The sequence below is a fragment of the Neofelis nebulosa genome, chromosome 6, assembly GCF_028018385.1.
Source record: "Neofelis nebulosa isolate mNeoNeb1 chromosome 6, mNeoNeb1.pri, whole genome shotgun sequence".
In the NCBI taxonomy this organism is placed as follows: domain Eukaryota; kingdom Metazoa; phylum Chordata; class Mammalia; order Carnivora; family Felidae; genus Neofelis; species Neofelis nebulosa.
Genome location: NC_080787.1, coordinates 71,478,457 through 71,494,285, shown reverse-complemented (window position 1 = coordinate 71,494,285; position 15,829 = coordinate 71,478,457). Strand labels below are relative to the sequence as shown.

The following is a 15,829-nucleotide window of genomic DNA, read 5'->3' as shown; positions in this document are numbered from 1 at the left end:
AAAGCTAGATCCTCACACACTAATGATTTATTACTAAAGAGGAATTTGTTACCTTTACAGTTTAATGTCTGGGTCTGCAGTGAAAATCAATGCACACACCAGTGTCTCGGCATCCTTTCAATGCATTAAGAGACAAAAAGACTATCCTTGTGATTATGTAATCATTGCTGGGGTGAAGCTCTGCTACTGTAGGTTAGTGGAACATTGCCGACTGAGACCCCAGCAACTACTCCAGTTGGCTAGCCCCAGGATTGTAGCTGCTGAGAGCAACCAATCTCAAAGGCCCACATGGGCAGAACATATTAAAGCTAAGGCCTATCTTCTACCTAAGCTGCCTTAGAACACTTAATATCAAAATACGCTGTTTTTCTCCAGATGCCCTTACAATGTGTATCTTTCTGAATAGCTTAGCTATCCAATTAATAATGCCCCCATCTTCCCCTCAAGAGTTCCTTGAAGGCATTGAGGGATAACTGCAAGAGTTGGATAGATGAGTTGAAGCTTGTAATCGTATTGGTCTGAATAGATAAGTGAACAAACACACCACTGGGCTTTCTATTACTTTACTCCTAGTCTTTGGAGAAACCACTCGAAGGAGATTTGGGGCCTTCAGAGCATGATGTACCATTTTATGGCAGGCAGAGTAAAAAAATAAGAAATAAAAAGGCTGAACTGCTTATGCCTAGTTTCCTATCCCAAATACAAGTTTCAAATAAGTCACCCCTCCTTCCTTAGGGAAGTGGGGGCGGGTATAAGAAACAGGCAGAAGTTGCTCTTCCAAATACTTTCAAAAGGAAGGAGAGTCCTATGATAAGTAGAAAGGATCAAAAAAGGGGAAGAGCTGCTCTTTCTACATTGATGATGATGATGATGATGATGATGATGATGGTATTTTAGAAATGCTTGACACATTTTATAATGTATGATGAAAATCACATTGTAGAAAGATAGGAGAGTTCCTGAGGGAGAATATTTTATAGTAGGGAGATATTCCAATGAAGGAACTCTCTCGTATAAGATTACATATATCTATCAGAACACACAAAAGTACCATTTGGTAATCCCTGATGATATCAAATGTATCATTTGATGGTATCAGCCACCAGTTAACCTGGGCTTGTCTACCAGTCTATCTGATCCCCTGCTCTTTGGCAAAGGGGGGATGAAAATCTGATCAGAAACACTGAGGATTATCAGGACAGTATCTTTTATCTGGGGCCCCAGAAATGATCTATTCACAATGGAGATATCATGCAACTGTAGAGGGAAACTTAGATCTTCCGTATGACTAACGGACAAACATGGAGAACCCAGGGAAAGAATTCAGATGCTGACACCCATGGAGTGACCCCATTAGGTTTTAGGGAGTAAATAGTGGATTGAGAATGGATTTTAAATATGTCTGTTTCAATGAAAACAGTGATTCTCAGCTTGGGGTGAATGGCAGTGGAAGTGTTTTGCCCTCCAAGAGACATTTGGCGATTTCTGAGGACAGGTTTGTCACAACTAGAGGCAGCTCTGCTGGCATCTGGGGGGTAGAGGCCAAAGATGCTGCTACACATTCTCCAATGCACAAAACAACCACGCAAAATAAAGAATTATTTGGCCCAAACTGTCAGTAGTGCTAAAGTTGAGAAACCCTGAACTGCAGTTTGAAGAGGAGAACAGGATAGGGAACTATCAATATTATAAGATTTGGTCCAACTTAACAAACATTTCCTGAACACTTACTTTGTTCTAGGCACTGTGCTTGACACTAGGGACTAAAACCATAATCAAGGCACCCCTTAAAGATCTTTTAGCCTGGGGGTGCCTGGGTGGCTCAGTCAGTTAAGTGTCTGACTCTGGATCTTGGCTCAGGTCATGATCTCCCAGGGAGTTCATAAGATCCAGCCATAGGTCAGGCTCTGTGCTGATAGCTGGGAGCCTGCTTGAGATTCTGTCTCTCCCTCTCTCTACCCCTCTCCTGCTCGTGCATGTGCACGTGTTCTCTCTCTCTCTCAAAATAAATAAACAAACTTAAAAAACAATAAAAAAAAGATAGCCTGGTCAGAGAAATAGGCACAAAAAGTCCTGTAATAATATTTGATAACATCTCCTTTAGTCTGAGGTATGTGCTCTCTATAAGTTCTGAAATCCTCCCTCTATTTAGCATACTTGAAAAGAGCGGACTGTGGATCCTTCCTATACATTTCCTAGAAATGCAAGTAACTGCAAGTCTTAAAAACAGATTGTGATTATGGTAATTACTTCCCACAGGAGAAGTTTGGTATATGTACATGCTGAGCTCTTAATTTTTCTGAGATCAGGAGGGCCGTTATCCTCTTTCTAAGTATAGGGTTTTATGTCATCTCACTAAAATAGTGAAAGAGTTTGTTCTCTTGCAAGTTTAGGAACCATACATCTGTCCACAGAAAAAGGGCCAGAAGGCCAGAAGTTACCGCAGCCTTATTATGGCTAGTTTACAAAGCCAGTTGGCCTAGACAAAATGAGGGAATGGGGAAAATGGCAGAGAACACCAGACTCAATGTTCTCTCTTTCAGATAATAAATCAGTAGACTAATGTAATATTTTGAGTCATATGCAAATCAAATAAAATATTAAGCTCTTTCCCATGTTTGTTTACTCAGCTGGACAGACTTGAGGAAAAACAGAAAGAAACCTACCGGCGCATGCTAGAGCAGCTGCTGCTGGCAGAGAAGTGTCACAGGCGCACCGTGTACGAGTTAGAGAGCGAGAAGCACAAACACACTGACTACATGAACAAGAGCGACGACTTCACCAACCTGCTGGAGCAGGAGCGGGAGAGGTAATGAGCACCACACTGAGATGGCCCAGTCCTTTCATCTCTGTCCCTCCTGCCTGGGGTCACAAGCCAATCCAGTGACACCACAGACAGGTGCCCGGATTCTAACTCTAATTTCTGAGTGGTTGGTGACCTGAATGAGTCAGATTTTTATCTGGAATTGTTCATATGAATATGTTTGGGGGTGCACAGAGTGGGACACCAGATTCCTGCTAGCATGGTGAGAGCCATAAAAGCATAAAGCTGGAAACAAACTCCGGGGAGCTTATATCTGATCAGTGAAGCCACCTACATCTGAAAAGCTCTCTCCCGATTTCCTTCTATGGGAAATAATCTACTTTTTTTTTCCTTTGAGGTTGAAACCCACTTAGTCAGGAAGACAAGTTATGAAGCTTAACCATTTAAAATTGAATCCTGTTCATTCTTAATACCACTATAGAAAGTCTTAATATTTGGTTGTGTATAAAGTACTTAACAACTAGAGCTACCTGCTTTCTAAGGGCTGCATAACTCTTAAAACACGGTGTAAAAAAAGGAGCCAAACCAAAACAAAACAAAACAAAAACTCTGCATGTGGAGCATGGATATCTGTCCTGGCAGGTAGTTTTCTCAGACCAGGGATCACCACGTTTGATGTAGAGACTCCAAACTGAAAAGCTTTGTAATTAACTCTTCTATACTCTCCAGTTTTTTCAGCATCTTCTCTTTAGTTTATTCTCTTTTTCTTTCCTCAGCTGAATGGTTATGTCTGTGAATTCCACAATCTTTGAAACCAGTGACATCCAAGCCTGATGCTTGGAGTTACCAAGCGTGTCTGCTTCTGTATTTAGGACTTGCAAATTAAGAGCCACTTGGGAATAGCTTTACTAATCCCAGCTTTATTATATACTTAGTTACAAGAAAGAGACCTGGTTTTCCTAGATTAGTTTGCTTATAAGAAAAAGCTGTCACAAGAAGAGTAAATAAAAGCATGAAACAAGTTTTTGTTAAATTTTTAAAAATTATTGGTAAGTTTTACTTATTATTGGACTTGGCACATCCCTTGGGGAAGGAGAAATGGTAAAGAGAACAATGGCTGGAGTGTTGCATACCAATACTCTCAGTTTACGGCTTAAGCCTGTCTTCTGCTCCTGGAAGCTAAGGTTTATCAGCTTTGTATTTGAACAAACAGATGGTCTAATGTGACTTTGTTTTGGACAACCACACAGTGAGAATAAACTCCACCTCCTCAGTCTCTGCGAACTTCCCAATCTCAAGCACAGATCTTGCAAACAAGGTTCTAAGGGCAGTGTAAATTGTGAATCTCTACAACAGCCATCTGGTTAGATGTTCTGTGTTGGAATGTGGTCAGGTAAAGGAGTAGCAATTTGTTTGATAGTGACTTCTTAAAAGATCTGAAATCAAATAATTTTAAAGAACACCTGTGTGAATGAATTGTTTTCTGCTCACATTGTAAATTATGTGGTTTAGAACCAGACCTGTCTTTTCTACAATTTCCCACGTAAGCTAACTGCCTGAAGTGACACCATTTCACTTACAGAGTTGGTTTAAATGAAGCGCGTGGATGGAAAGACTGTACTTACCTGGGCTGTGTCTTTCTCTTTCTTTTTGTCTTCCTAATTTTTGTGTTTTGTGAGAGTAATTCAAATAATAACCCACAGCGAAGAGCTTTATAGTTCACAAAGTACTTTTGTATTTATTATACAATAAGCCTATCCCAGTTGTGTTTATTTACAAACTTCTTGTTCATCAACTCTAGAGGAACAATTCCAATGCTCTGTACCCTTTTGGAGTTGTTTGATTTTACTAAAACAACCACAGCAAACATTTCTCCTGAGCAAAGTGCTGGGTAGAAGATTTTAAAAATCAAAGTAAAAATTAAAAAAAAATACCTTAAGATGCTTTCAATACTTTGATCAGCGTTGCTGGGATATGTCCTCAAACTTCACTAAGAGACCTTTGATGCTCACTTAACATATCAAACCTCCTTAACGTTTTGAAATAGTTATTGTTGACTTAACGGGTTATACTTTAGAGCTTTATATTTTCCACTGTCAGTGTTTTTTCCCCAGATCAATCCCCTGACTGACCAGCAATGCACGCCCCTCCAGACACACGTTATGCTAAATTAAACATCCCCACTAGGACCCTGATAACTTAAGTTGGCATCCCTGAATGTCTTTGCGATCTGAGGAGTCCACCGTGACTGGCTTGCCGAGTTCCCGGGGCAGTGAAGCCTATAGGATTTTCTCAAAGGTCAGGCCCGGGATTCCTGCTGCCCTTTGGAAACTGCTCTGCTAAATCTGCTTTGGGTTAAATCCTCTTTTTGAAGTCAGCGGTCATAATTAGATCTACTGATGGGGGCTGGCAGTTTGCTGACCCCATGGCTTTCTTTCCCCTGGCCAAGTCGCCTGGGAGCCCCTCCCCGCCAGGTGCCGGGACCGCGGGCGAGGCGCCCTGTCCCTCTGACCTCGGCCGGAGTTTGGGGAGCTCCTAGCGGCTGCAGCACCTGCAGGGGAAGCTGGGCGGCAGCTAATAAAGAACCGGCATTGCTGAGCACAAGTGGGAGTCCTCCTGTAGAACGTCCCAACTCCTTTGTTTCCTTCTTTGTTTTGCATTCCCTTCCCCCTCTCCGGAAAAGTCCCTTTTGTCGGGGGCGAGGGGTGGGGGGAGCCAAGAACTTTACTTCGGAATCATTTCCCTTTGTTTCTACCGTGAGCAAGAAAAAAGGAGGGAAGAAAGTGAGATAAGCCTAAGTGGTTTACCCCTATAATCTCATCCAGCTTCTCCCACTGAGTGTGCAACTCTGCAGGTGGTCTCCGCCCCAGACAGGTTTTCCTTTGGTGGGTGGGAGTGATGAGAGCGGATGGGAGGAAGCTAGGGGCTTCCCCCACCATCTAGCCCCCTACCTGGGGTAGCATCTAGGCTTGGTTCTCTGTAATTATCCTGCTAGAGTTTTTCATTTCCTGAGGGAGAATGGTTAAAGATAGCAAAAAGGAGCCAGGTCTACGGGATCAGTAGCAAGTGTTGAGAAGCAATCCAAACTCAGACTTTGGATGAGACCAGGAATCCCAGGCTCTGAGCACTGCAAAGGACTTATGAGATCAGCCCTTTTGAGTCCTGCATTCTATGGATGGAGAAATTGAGTCCCAGAAAAATTATGCAGCTCAACTCAGATCACAGTGTATAGTGGTATAGCACTTTTGTGCAAATGAGTCCCTTGTGCAAAATGGCTTGTTTTTTGTGTTCTCTCTATGTGTGTGGGCTCCCCACCTCCATGCTCTCATGGCCAAACTATGACATAAACTCTCACAAGGCAGAATGATGGTTATTGGGAGGATATAAACAGAGATATTCAGACCAGTGGTTTCTAGACTGTCAAGATAGGAGAAACTTTGAGACAGCGTCTGTTGGAAGGAGCAGCCGGGGGACTTGTTTGGAGTTGGGTTTGAATAGCATACACAGGCCTCTACTTTGGTTGGATTCTGTTTGGGGTCATTATGATGGGAGGCTGACGATGGTTATGAGGAGGCTAAACAAAGACCCCCCCCCACCCCCAAGCCACAACCTTGTTATTGCCAGTGACCTAGACCCTTAAGTGTAAAAATAATAGAAACAAAAATTATTTTTAACATTTCAGGAGTTATTAAATTCATCTTATATAAAAATTCCACAAATTAAGAACCTAAAATGGGCAACATCTTGTTCTGGGCTTCCTTCATTTTAAATCTGCAGACTGTGATCATAATTTATTACCATCATTTACTGCATATTTATTTTTACAAATAGTCATATTCCCAAATTAAAAGGATGAAATAGCATGAAAAAATGCATTGCTTAACTAGCATTGTTAATAATAAAGAGGAGAATATCCTTCATTGAATTAGTTAAGATTGGGTAAAGAAAACTCCCTTTCTAAATGCTATATTGTTTGGTCCATATTTTAAGTCAACTTGACCTTTAAAGGCTTAATTCTGAGCACATGAGATCACCTTCAGAGTTTATACTTTACTCCCTGTCTGAACTGCAAGACTTGTGATTTTAATCTTAAGCTTCACTAGAACTGCTTCAGGAATGTCAAAATAGAGAGAACACAGTTACATCAAAAAGTGGTCTGAAACTTAAATATTTGAGGTGTGTGTGTGTGTGTGTGTGTGTCTGTGTGTGTGTGTGTGTGTGAATGATGTGGGGGAGTGCTGTCTAAATCTATAACTGTAATTGTAGATTTTAAAACTTTTGGATTCTATAGGCTCAGCTGTGACTACATAAATAATTACATCATCATATAATATTGCAGCAAGCCTTCCAAGTATAAGTTCATTTTTTTTTTTTTTTAGTACAAATCAGCATCTCAAGAGAAATCTCTTAACTTATGAAGCAGAGAATGCAGGAGTGGGGCTTGAATGGAAGGGAAGCTTTCAAGCCCCGTTTTGCCAACGAGAAGGGGAATGGGCTTTGCCTGGTGACTTGTGGGCCAGGCTGCACTAATACACTTGACTAAGATGGGAAATGACCAATCAGAGCAAGCTTTTGGAAAGTTTCTGTTGGCCTGGAATCCTGGGAAATATTATCTGTCATCTTTATAGAAAAAGATTCACACTTGATTCCTTGGCATAATATCCATTAAGATTTTTTAGATTTAGATGTCTTATCCCTAAAATATGGTAATAAAACTGATTTTACTCACTGGTAGCTTGGCGAGTCATAATAAAGCACTTTGTAAGAAAAGATGGTAATGATGTATAAAAAGATCAAGTCTTATCAAGCAGAAAGTAATCAATAGATGGAATATATTAGCAAAAAATAACTGAGCCCTCTTCTTTGTGCTTAGCACTTTGCTAGAGGCCACTCAATAGCAGAGTTAGTTTTTATTAACTTCCCCAATATGCTGGACACATATACATCCTGCTTAATACTTACAAAACTATGTGATGCATAATTACTGTCCCTATTTGGTACGTGGGTAAGCAGACAGCTTAAGCTCCTTAGATTCCTTAGGTGACTACCAATACTTAATTGGAAGAATTAATGTTTGAACTTAGTTTACAGTAAAAAATAATAATCTTTTCTACTTTCAAGTTCTTACCTTTCGATTAAAGTGAATGCTTCACTTCCCCATTTCCCCAATGCGTGGAGGAAGAAAAGATGATTCGGAAAGTTTGCCAGTGACTTTGTGGACTGCACATCCATTCTAATGTTGCAGATTCAGAATTTGAGTAACAGATCTTAACTTGGTCACGAGATATGCCACCAACTATCAGTATCCTACCGGCCAAGACAATTGCTGGGAATAAACAGTTTTTAAGAAAGGAGAGGAATTAGAATTTAGAGATTCCATCACAGAAGGAATATGTTTTACAGTTGATTTTCTGAAAGAATGCCAGGATCAAACTCCTCCTTCTAGTTCCTCTTATCCTGGCAATATGCAAGTCCCACTTGCTACTGGAAAATGTGACTGAAATGAAAGAGGCGAGGTGAGGTAGTGTTACTTAGCTCACAGCTGGGTATTTGTATTGGAGGATGGGATAAGTCAGGATGATATAAAGGAAGCGTTGTTGCATCTTAAAGGGACCACAAAATTGGTGACTCAGACAGTTTCCTAGGGTTGGAAGTTTGGAGTTAGAAGAAGTTAATCCTCTTAATAGACCCAGGGTATTAACATATCTACTTTCAGCCCTGTAGAAGTAGGGGCATGCGACTCATTCTGAAGTAGGCGCTCCCTGGATTAAATATGACTGGGCCCATTAAAAATGCCCCTGCAGTTCATTTCACCAGATCCCACTATACATAAATGCTGGGTCTTAGGTGGATATGATCCTCCCAAACTTCATAGCACCCTCATTCTCAAGGTCACTAAGTTAGCAGCCTCTGATCTAAGACTCTTCAGAGTCTTAGTATTATAACTAACAGACATGCCTAGGAAAACAGGTTTTCTGATCAACAAAATTTTCTGATTAATCAAAGGTTATAATATAAATTAACTTACTTTTACTGTTATGGAAAATATGTCTCAAATGCATTTTAATTTCCTGTAAAATTTTTAAGTATAGTACAAAATCATATTTGATGCCTCAGGATCTTGTAGTGCTGCTATGTGGGTGGCTTTACAACCTTAGAGCCTATTACATTATATTCAAATCTGAATGTTAATTCCTGTTGCATTTTACTGTAGATAAGGATGGTGAAGATATTTTCCAGATCTTAAGGCTTAACCTGGCTAGCTGAGAGTTTTAGTTAATTAGATTCAATGTATTTGGACTTTTACAACAATAAGAACAGAACTTGAACCAAGAAAGACTCTAACATTATACAAAGGGGTGGGGTAATAATCAAAGAGAACTGGCCACTGAAAAGGAAATGCATTGAAAGGGAGAGCCTGAGAGACAATACACAAGAATCACACTTTACTGTTTCAAGATTTTGAACACATAAGAATGCCTCAGTCCTGGTATTTGATATCCCTTATTCTGGAAAAATCCTAGGAGAAGTAAGAATGGAGGACAGTATTTAGAATTTAAATATGAGAGGTAAAGAATGAGAACGCAGTAATGGGAGGTGATCAGGTTGTCAGAGTCTCTCTAGATCTGAACTGATCGTTGGGTTGCTCTCTTTCAGAAAGTTTTCTGGAAATTGCCAGACAGTTCCTGAAACTCTGACCACCTGATTCACAGAAGAGGCCTCTTCTGAGACAAATCGAGGCAACTCCTTTCACATAACTGTCATTCTTTCTTTTCTGACCAGAGGTCAACTGTCCTGGACAGAGGTCACAAAGGTCTCAATCGCAAACACCTGCAGTGCTAGGCAGTCATCAAAAAAAAAAAAAGCAGATCCTTTAGCACACATTGCATGAGTGGTGGACCACTGGGCTGGAGATAGCAAACTGTGACACCAGGGAAAGTCCATTCAATTCAGCTCAGGCTGACTGACTCAGATTCAGGTTGTGATTCAGTTGCCACATTGTTGCCAGTTCTGAATTTTAGGGAAAAGACAGAAATCTGATTTTAGTAAAATCTTCTGGTTTTTCAATGTTGGCTCAAATTTATAACACAATGTGCAGTGAGCAAAATTCATCTGTTGGCTATGTATTCTGGAATGCAGCTAGTTTGCAACATTTGATAACCTAGACATCAGGGAGGCTGAGGCCTATGAAGTAGCCTGGCAGGAGAACACTGCCAAATAGTGAGCTCTGTTTGATGGGGACTGACTAACCCACTGAGAAGCTTTGTCGGGGCATATGAAACAGAAAGACATAAAGACCACAGAAACCAAGAAAAACCCAGCAGAGACAGAGAAATTCTAAGAGTGAAGAAGAGCCCACATCACAGGACTGGGGTTGCAGTGGACTCCTGCTTTTGAGAGCATGACAAGCATTAGATCATATTCATTGCTGCTGGGTTACTAGAACTGTAGGTATATGACACAAAATGATGCATAATATTCCAGTTCTCTCCAGGCCTGATCAGCTGTGGAGACAGTTTTCTGCTTTAATTTACTATGAGGTATTCTCACTAATAACTCCATCATCTTAGGTAGTCTGGGTGAGCCTGTCCCTTACAACCTCAAAGACTAAGTAATTCAATTATAATATTGTTATAGCTTTGACATTTTCACCTGCCTATACTCCATTATAAAAATTTACTAGAGTATGATAATAATTAGATTTTCTAACCTAATATTTTCTATTATCCTGTGTCCTGTCCTTAGTTGAACAGCCAGCCAAGAGCAACCACTGCCTCAAGGAAAAGTTGCCACTGCTGAAAGCGAGAAGAGAACTCAATATCTTGTCTTTGGATTTCAGAAGCAAAGATCTAGGCATAGCCTTAGAAAGAATATGTAATCAAGTGGATCCAGTTTTTATCACACCTCTTCTTTTCTGTTAGATAAGATGCTTGGGGAAGCGAGAAAGCAAGAACAATCTATGTTGTTTGTGGGAGGAGGTAATGCAAAAGAAGAGGCTCTGTTCTGAGCTTTTTTGGGGGAGTAGAGGGTGGAGGAAGGGAAGGTGAGAGTAATATAAACCACAGATAGATGTGGTGTGGAGAATTTGAGAGTAAAGAGGTTACTAGGTTGAGTCCAAGGGTGTCTTAGGTTGCCTGACTGTCATAACTAATAGACTAGGTGGCTTAAGCAACATGCATCTATTTTCTCACAATTCTGGAGGCTGGAAGTTTGAGATCAGGGTGCCAGCATGGTTGGGTTCTCGTAAGGCCTAACTTCCCGGCTTATAGATGGCCACCTTCCCTCTGCATGCTCACATGGCCTTTCCTCTGTGCACGTATATGGAAAGAGAGAGATCTTCTTATAAGGCCTCTTCTTATAAAAGCCTCCAATCCTTTTGGATTAGAACCTTACCCTTATGACTTATTAACCTTTATTACCTCTCAAAAGCTGCATCTCCAAATATAGTCACATTGGGGGGTAGGACTTCAATATATGAATTCTGGGAGACATAATTCAGTTCATTGCAAAAAGCATGGCAAAACTTGTGGCTCCCCTTCTACTAAATAATTCAGGAGAAATAGGGTAAAAATTGGTGTCTGATATGTAACCCTAAAAGGAATGTAGATTTTCCCATGTCCCTGAAAGGCCATGTGAATAGCTGAAGCCATGGCTGGCCATGAGGATAGAACTGTGACTCGTTTATATCAGCAATCTGAGCAGATTGACACCTGTGACAAGAGACAATAATATGCATCTCAGAGAATGCCAGGTGGAAGAAGGCTGACTAGATGACCTCTTACCCACCTTCCTGATGGTCAAGGGACTTAATCTTAACTCCAGAAACGGGGTCCTGAAGCCCTAGAATTAACTCAGGAGACCCTGACTTGAATGAGGAATCTTTAAATTTATTAAGGGAAACCAGACTCAACTGAGCTTACCCAGAATGGACTAAGATAAAGTATAATGGGAACCCATATTGAAAATTATAAGAGATCTGGAAAAATGAAGGTAATTGTGTTTCTTGCACGTATAAGCTTGAGGCCTGCAATTAGCACCCTCTTTATTAGTAAAATAATCCAGATGTGTGCTAAGGAGAAATCATGTGGCATTGTGGTGGGTTCCAGAGTGCTTATGATATGTTTATAAATGGTTTATGACCTTCAGAGGATCATCTGAGCTAAGTCTAACCTCTTTAACTATGGTTAACTCCTCCCTGGGTTACTCTAGCTATAGCGTGCCAGAGCCCCTCAAAATCTGGAACCTAGAGACAGATGTTTTCTCAGTCTCCTGCATTTCATTTGGAGGCAAATAGCTCTGACTTAAAATTCTGACTCTGCTACTTCCTGTTCTGTAACCTTGGACGGGTTTTCTAATGCCTCTAATTCTTGGTTTCTTTATCTACAGAGTGGGTATAGCAGAGTACATATCTCACAGAGTTAAGCTCATGAGATAACAAATATAAAGTTCTTACCACAGGTATAACTTCTAATACCTAAAAGTGAACGTTTCTTCTGCTCCCTGTATTGAACACTAAGAACAAACATAGGTGAATGTCACGAAATCAATTTACAATGTATCAAACTAAGAAATTTTTGAGAACAATGCAAAGTATTGGAAAAGTACACTCTTCTATTGTTTGGGTGGAGGTAGCTGTTTTGTACTTAGATTGTGGGTAGATTCAGGAAAACTACAAACCTGCTGCAAATAATTAGAGAATTCAATAAAGTGAGTTGGCAAGGTATAAAACTACATAGAATCAAGAGTCAAAAATCAATAGTTTTCATCTTTCCAAATGACAAAAAACAAAACTACATTAAATATAAACTATCTAGAAATAAACTTAAGAATGTGAAAAAATTTGGGGGCACCTGGGTGGCTCAGTTGAGCGTCTGACTTCAGCTCAGGTCATGATCTCACTGTTCGTGGGTTTGAGCCCTGTGTCAGGATCTGTGCTGACATCTCCGAGCCTGGAGCCTGCTTCAAATTCTGTGTCTCCCTCTCTCTCTCTGTCCTTCCCCACTCATGCTCTGTCTCTCTCTGTCTCAGAAATAAACATTAAAAATTAAAAAAAAAAAGAATGTGAAAAAATTTAAATGCTACATGGAGATATGAAAAAGTCTAGGACCAATGGAAAGGTTTTACCATATTGTAGGACTGGGAACTCAACATCATAAAGCTCTCTTCTTATATTAATCCACGAGTTTAATGTGGTCCTAATAAAAATATCATTAGGATTTTTCTTAAGATATGGGAACTAACTGAAGTGATTCTAAAGTTTGTATATAATATACACAAGCAAGGGGCGCCTGGGTGGCTCAGTCAGTTAAGCGTTGGACTTCAGCTCAGCTCATGATCTCAGGGTTCGCAATCTGTTCGTGAGTTCAAGCCCCTCATTGGACATGCTGCTGTCAGCACAGAGCTGGCTTTGGATCCTCTGTCTCCCTCTCTCTGCCCCTCTCCTATTTGCACTTGCGCTCTCTCCCTCTCTCTCTCTCTCAAAAATAAATAAACATTTAAAAAAATCCACAAGCAAGAATAGTCAAACTTTGAAAATGAAAAGTAGTAGAAAAGTTTCCTACTAAAAACAAAAACTCATTTAAAAATTATAGTGAGTAAAACAGTATTGTATTAGTACATTAATAGGTAGGTCAATGGAGCCGATAAAAATTCTCTATAATAGAGAATTATTATAATAGATTATAGTAAGTATAGAAATTTAATATATGTTAAAGATGGCATTCCAAATCAGTTGGAAAAAGTTGGGACTCTTAGTAATGCTTATTATAGTCATTTTTATGTATAGGACAGGTAATCTTCCATAAATATGTGAGACAGCTGACCTTATTTTAATCAGGGTCATTTCTCTCTGGCCTCATTTGGTTTCTACCATTTTAGGAGAACCAAAAATATAACAGTGTGGTTTATGGTGAGGGAAGATTTAGCATTTATGTTTTAAGTTTCCAAAGGACAGATAAATCTTACATATAAAATAAATTATACTTGAGGAGTAGAATGTAACTATGAAATACACATCTGGAAAAGGATGACTTTCTTTCTACAAAAATAATAGTATTATGGTTTTTAGCCATATACAATTTTATGAGAAGTGAAACATCTAGTAATATAGGCATCTTATGGAAGAAAAACTGCTGTAGTAACTTTGCTAACTTCATAAATTTACTGCTGTATTTCTACAACTATGCATATTCAAAAAAATCAGTAAATTAAAAAGAGGTGAAAGAACACATTTTATATCTTGAAAAGAATAAAAGTTTAAACTCAGTTTGGACTGACTTATAGAATAGTCTTGGGGATAATTATTTTCTTTTCCCAACAGCTGCATAAAGCAAACTACTTTGAATGAGAAAAAAAAAAAAAAAAGAATCTGAAGTGTACTAGTGTACCAAATTGAAGGATTTAAATGCATGTATTTTGCACAGAAGTTATTGCGGGTTATGAAACGAAGTATAGATACAAATTCATTTATTTAGAAAGTCTAACACAGATTTACTTTATAACTTCTGGATAAAAAAGTTGATAGTGAGGGACACAGTATACGTATGCAAATAAAAATGTATGCCTATTTTTAGTATTAATCAGAGAGCCCTCAGGAACTGGAGCAGATGGGAAGTTTTAAGAAACACACAATGAAGATCATTAGGAAATAACAAATAGTTAGGCCAGCTAGAAAGGCACTTTAACAGGCAAATTTTTAGTCAGTAGTTACAGCTTCAGAATCTACCAAAGTGGCAAAAATACAGTTAATAACTAGTGCTTTATAGTGACATATTAAAAAAAAAATTCTGATCTATCAGTACTCTGTTACTGGTAATTGTAATGTCAGGCAATTGATCAACTCTGATAGGCGTTCTGTATATTAGAAACACAAAACCAGAGTCTCTTGTAGATCCTTTTTGAACTAATTGAGTTATTACTGAGATATGTAACTTTCAGAGAAAGTGATTGAATCTAGGTTGCAAAAGCAACTGAATTCAAAGTGAGAATTTCTAACAAATGATTGGGAGTTTTTGGTCCCCAGATTCCAAACTAGTTGGGTTGGGTTTTTCACTAAGCTGATGGTTTATTACGGCATCATGGACAAAATCAGGTATTGGGAAGTAATAAGTAAGATTATTCTTCCAGAGTGAAAAACCTTGGGAATGCTGCCCTAAATTGGCAGCCATTTTTCATCACGTTAAATACCAGGCAAATGCTATTTTTGCACAAATTTATATACCAAGAAAGAGTTAAGAAAGGAAAGTGCTGGAAAAATGTGCTGTCTCTTAGCACCACAGTGAATATTCAGCTCCATCACTTTGATATTTTTCCCTTTTTTCCAGGATGGAAGAAGGTACTCAGATTAGCATTACAAATCCTGGACTCCAGAGAGGGAGTTGGAACTTGGGAAGGTGGTGTTTTCAGTGTTTGGAGATTGCTCCTTTCTGGCTCCTTGACTGAGTATGCACTCTTTTTCCAAGAATGCTTGTGTTTGGAAAGTACTTTGTGGTGGTGAAAAGTTTGAACAGAAAAGATTAATCAAAGGTTGGGTCTTTTATGCTCAGTGCATAATATATTCAGCTCTTGGATGTGAACTCTTAGCCAAGAAACTATTCAAATTATTCAGGGGCTGAATGTGAGCTTCAACTGCAAACACACCAGAGGTCAACTTTATTTAATCTCAACTCATTGCTCTTGACTTCAGAAACACTGTGCCTTAAGAATTTGCTTTATATTTTCTGCCTACCTCTCAATTTCCTAGAGAAGTTTATGAAGAATTATTTTATTCTTAAATGCTTAGGGAAGTATATGTATCTGATCTGAAAAGTGAAGGGAACTAGAAATGGTGGACTATGGCTACTCTGTATCCAGTGTGCTGTTGGAAGGGAGGAATGCTTTGGTCTACCTAGTCTTTGTCATTTGTTACAATGTCACTAAATCCTATATTCTGATCACAGAAGTGATCTTATGTTTCCCACTTATTTACACCTACCATCCCTTCCTCCAATATTTTCTGATTTACTTGGCTCTCTAATGCTTACAGATTTGTCTGACTTCTGGAATCTGTAACACTTGAGAAATTTG

The 15,829-nt window shown here is 39.3% G+C and overlaps 1 protein-coding gene across 4 annotated transcripts in view; it reads left to right on the top strand.

Annotated features, from left to right (window-relative positions):
- FILIP1 (filamin A interacting protein 1) overlaps positions 1–15,829 on the top strand; it is a 303,731-nt gene that overhangs the window by 239,852 nt on the left and 48,050 nt on the right. For all 4 annotated transcript variants that reach the window (XM_058734498.1, XM_058734500.1, XM_058734501.1 and 1 more), the window contains one exon: positions 2,631–2,809. In XM_058734498.1, the coding sequence (XP_058590481.1) occupies positions 2,631–2,809 (179 nt within the window). The remainder of the gene's footprint in view (positions 1–2,630; positions 2,810–15,829) is intronic.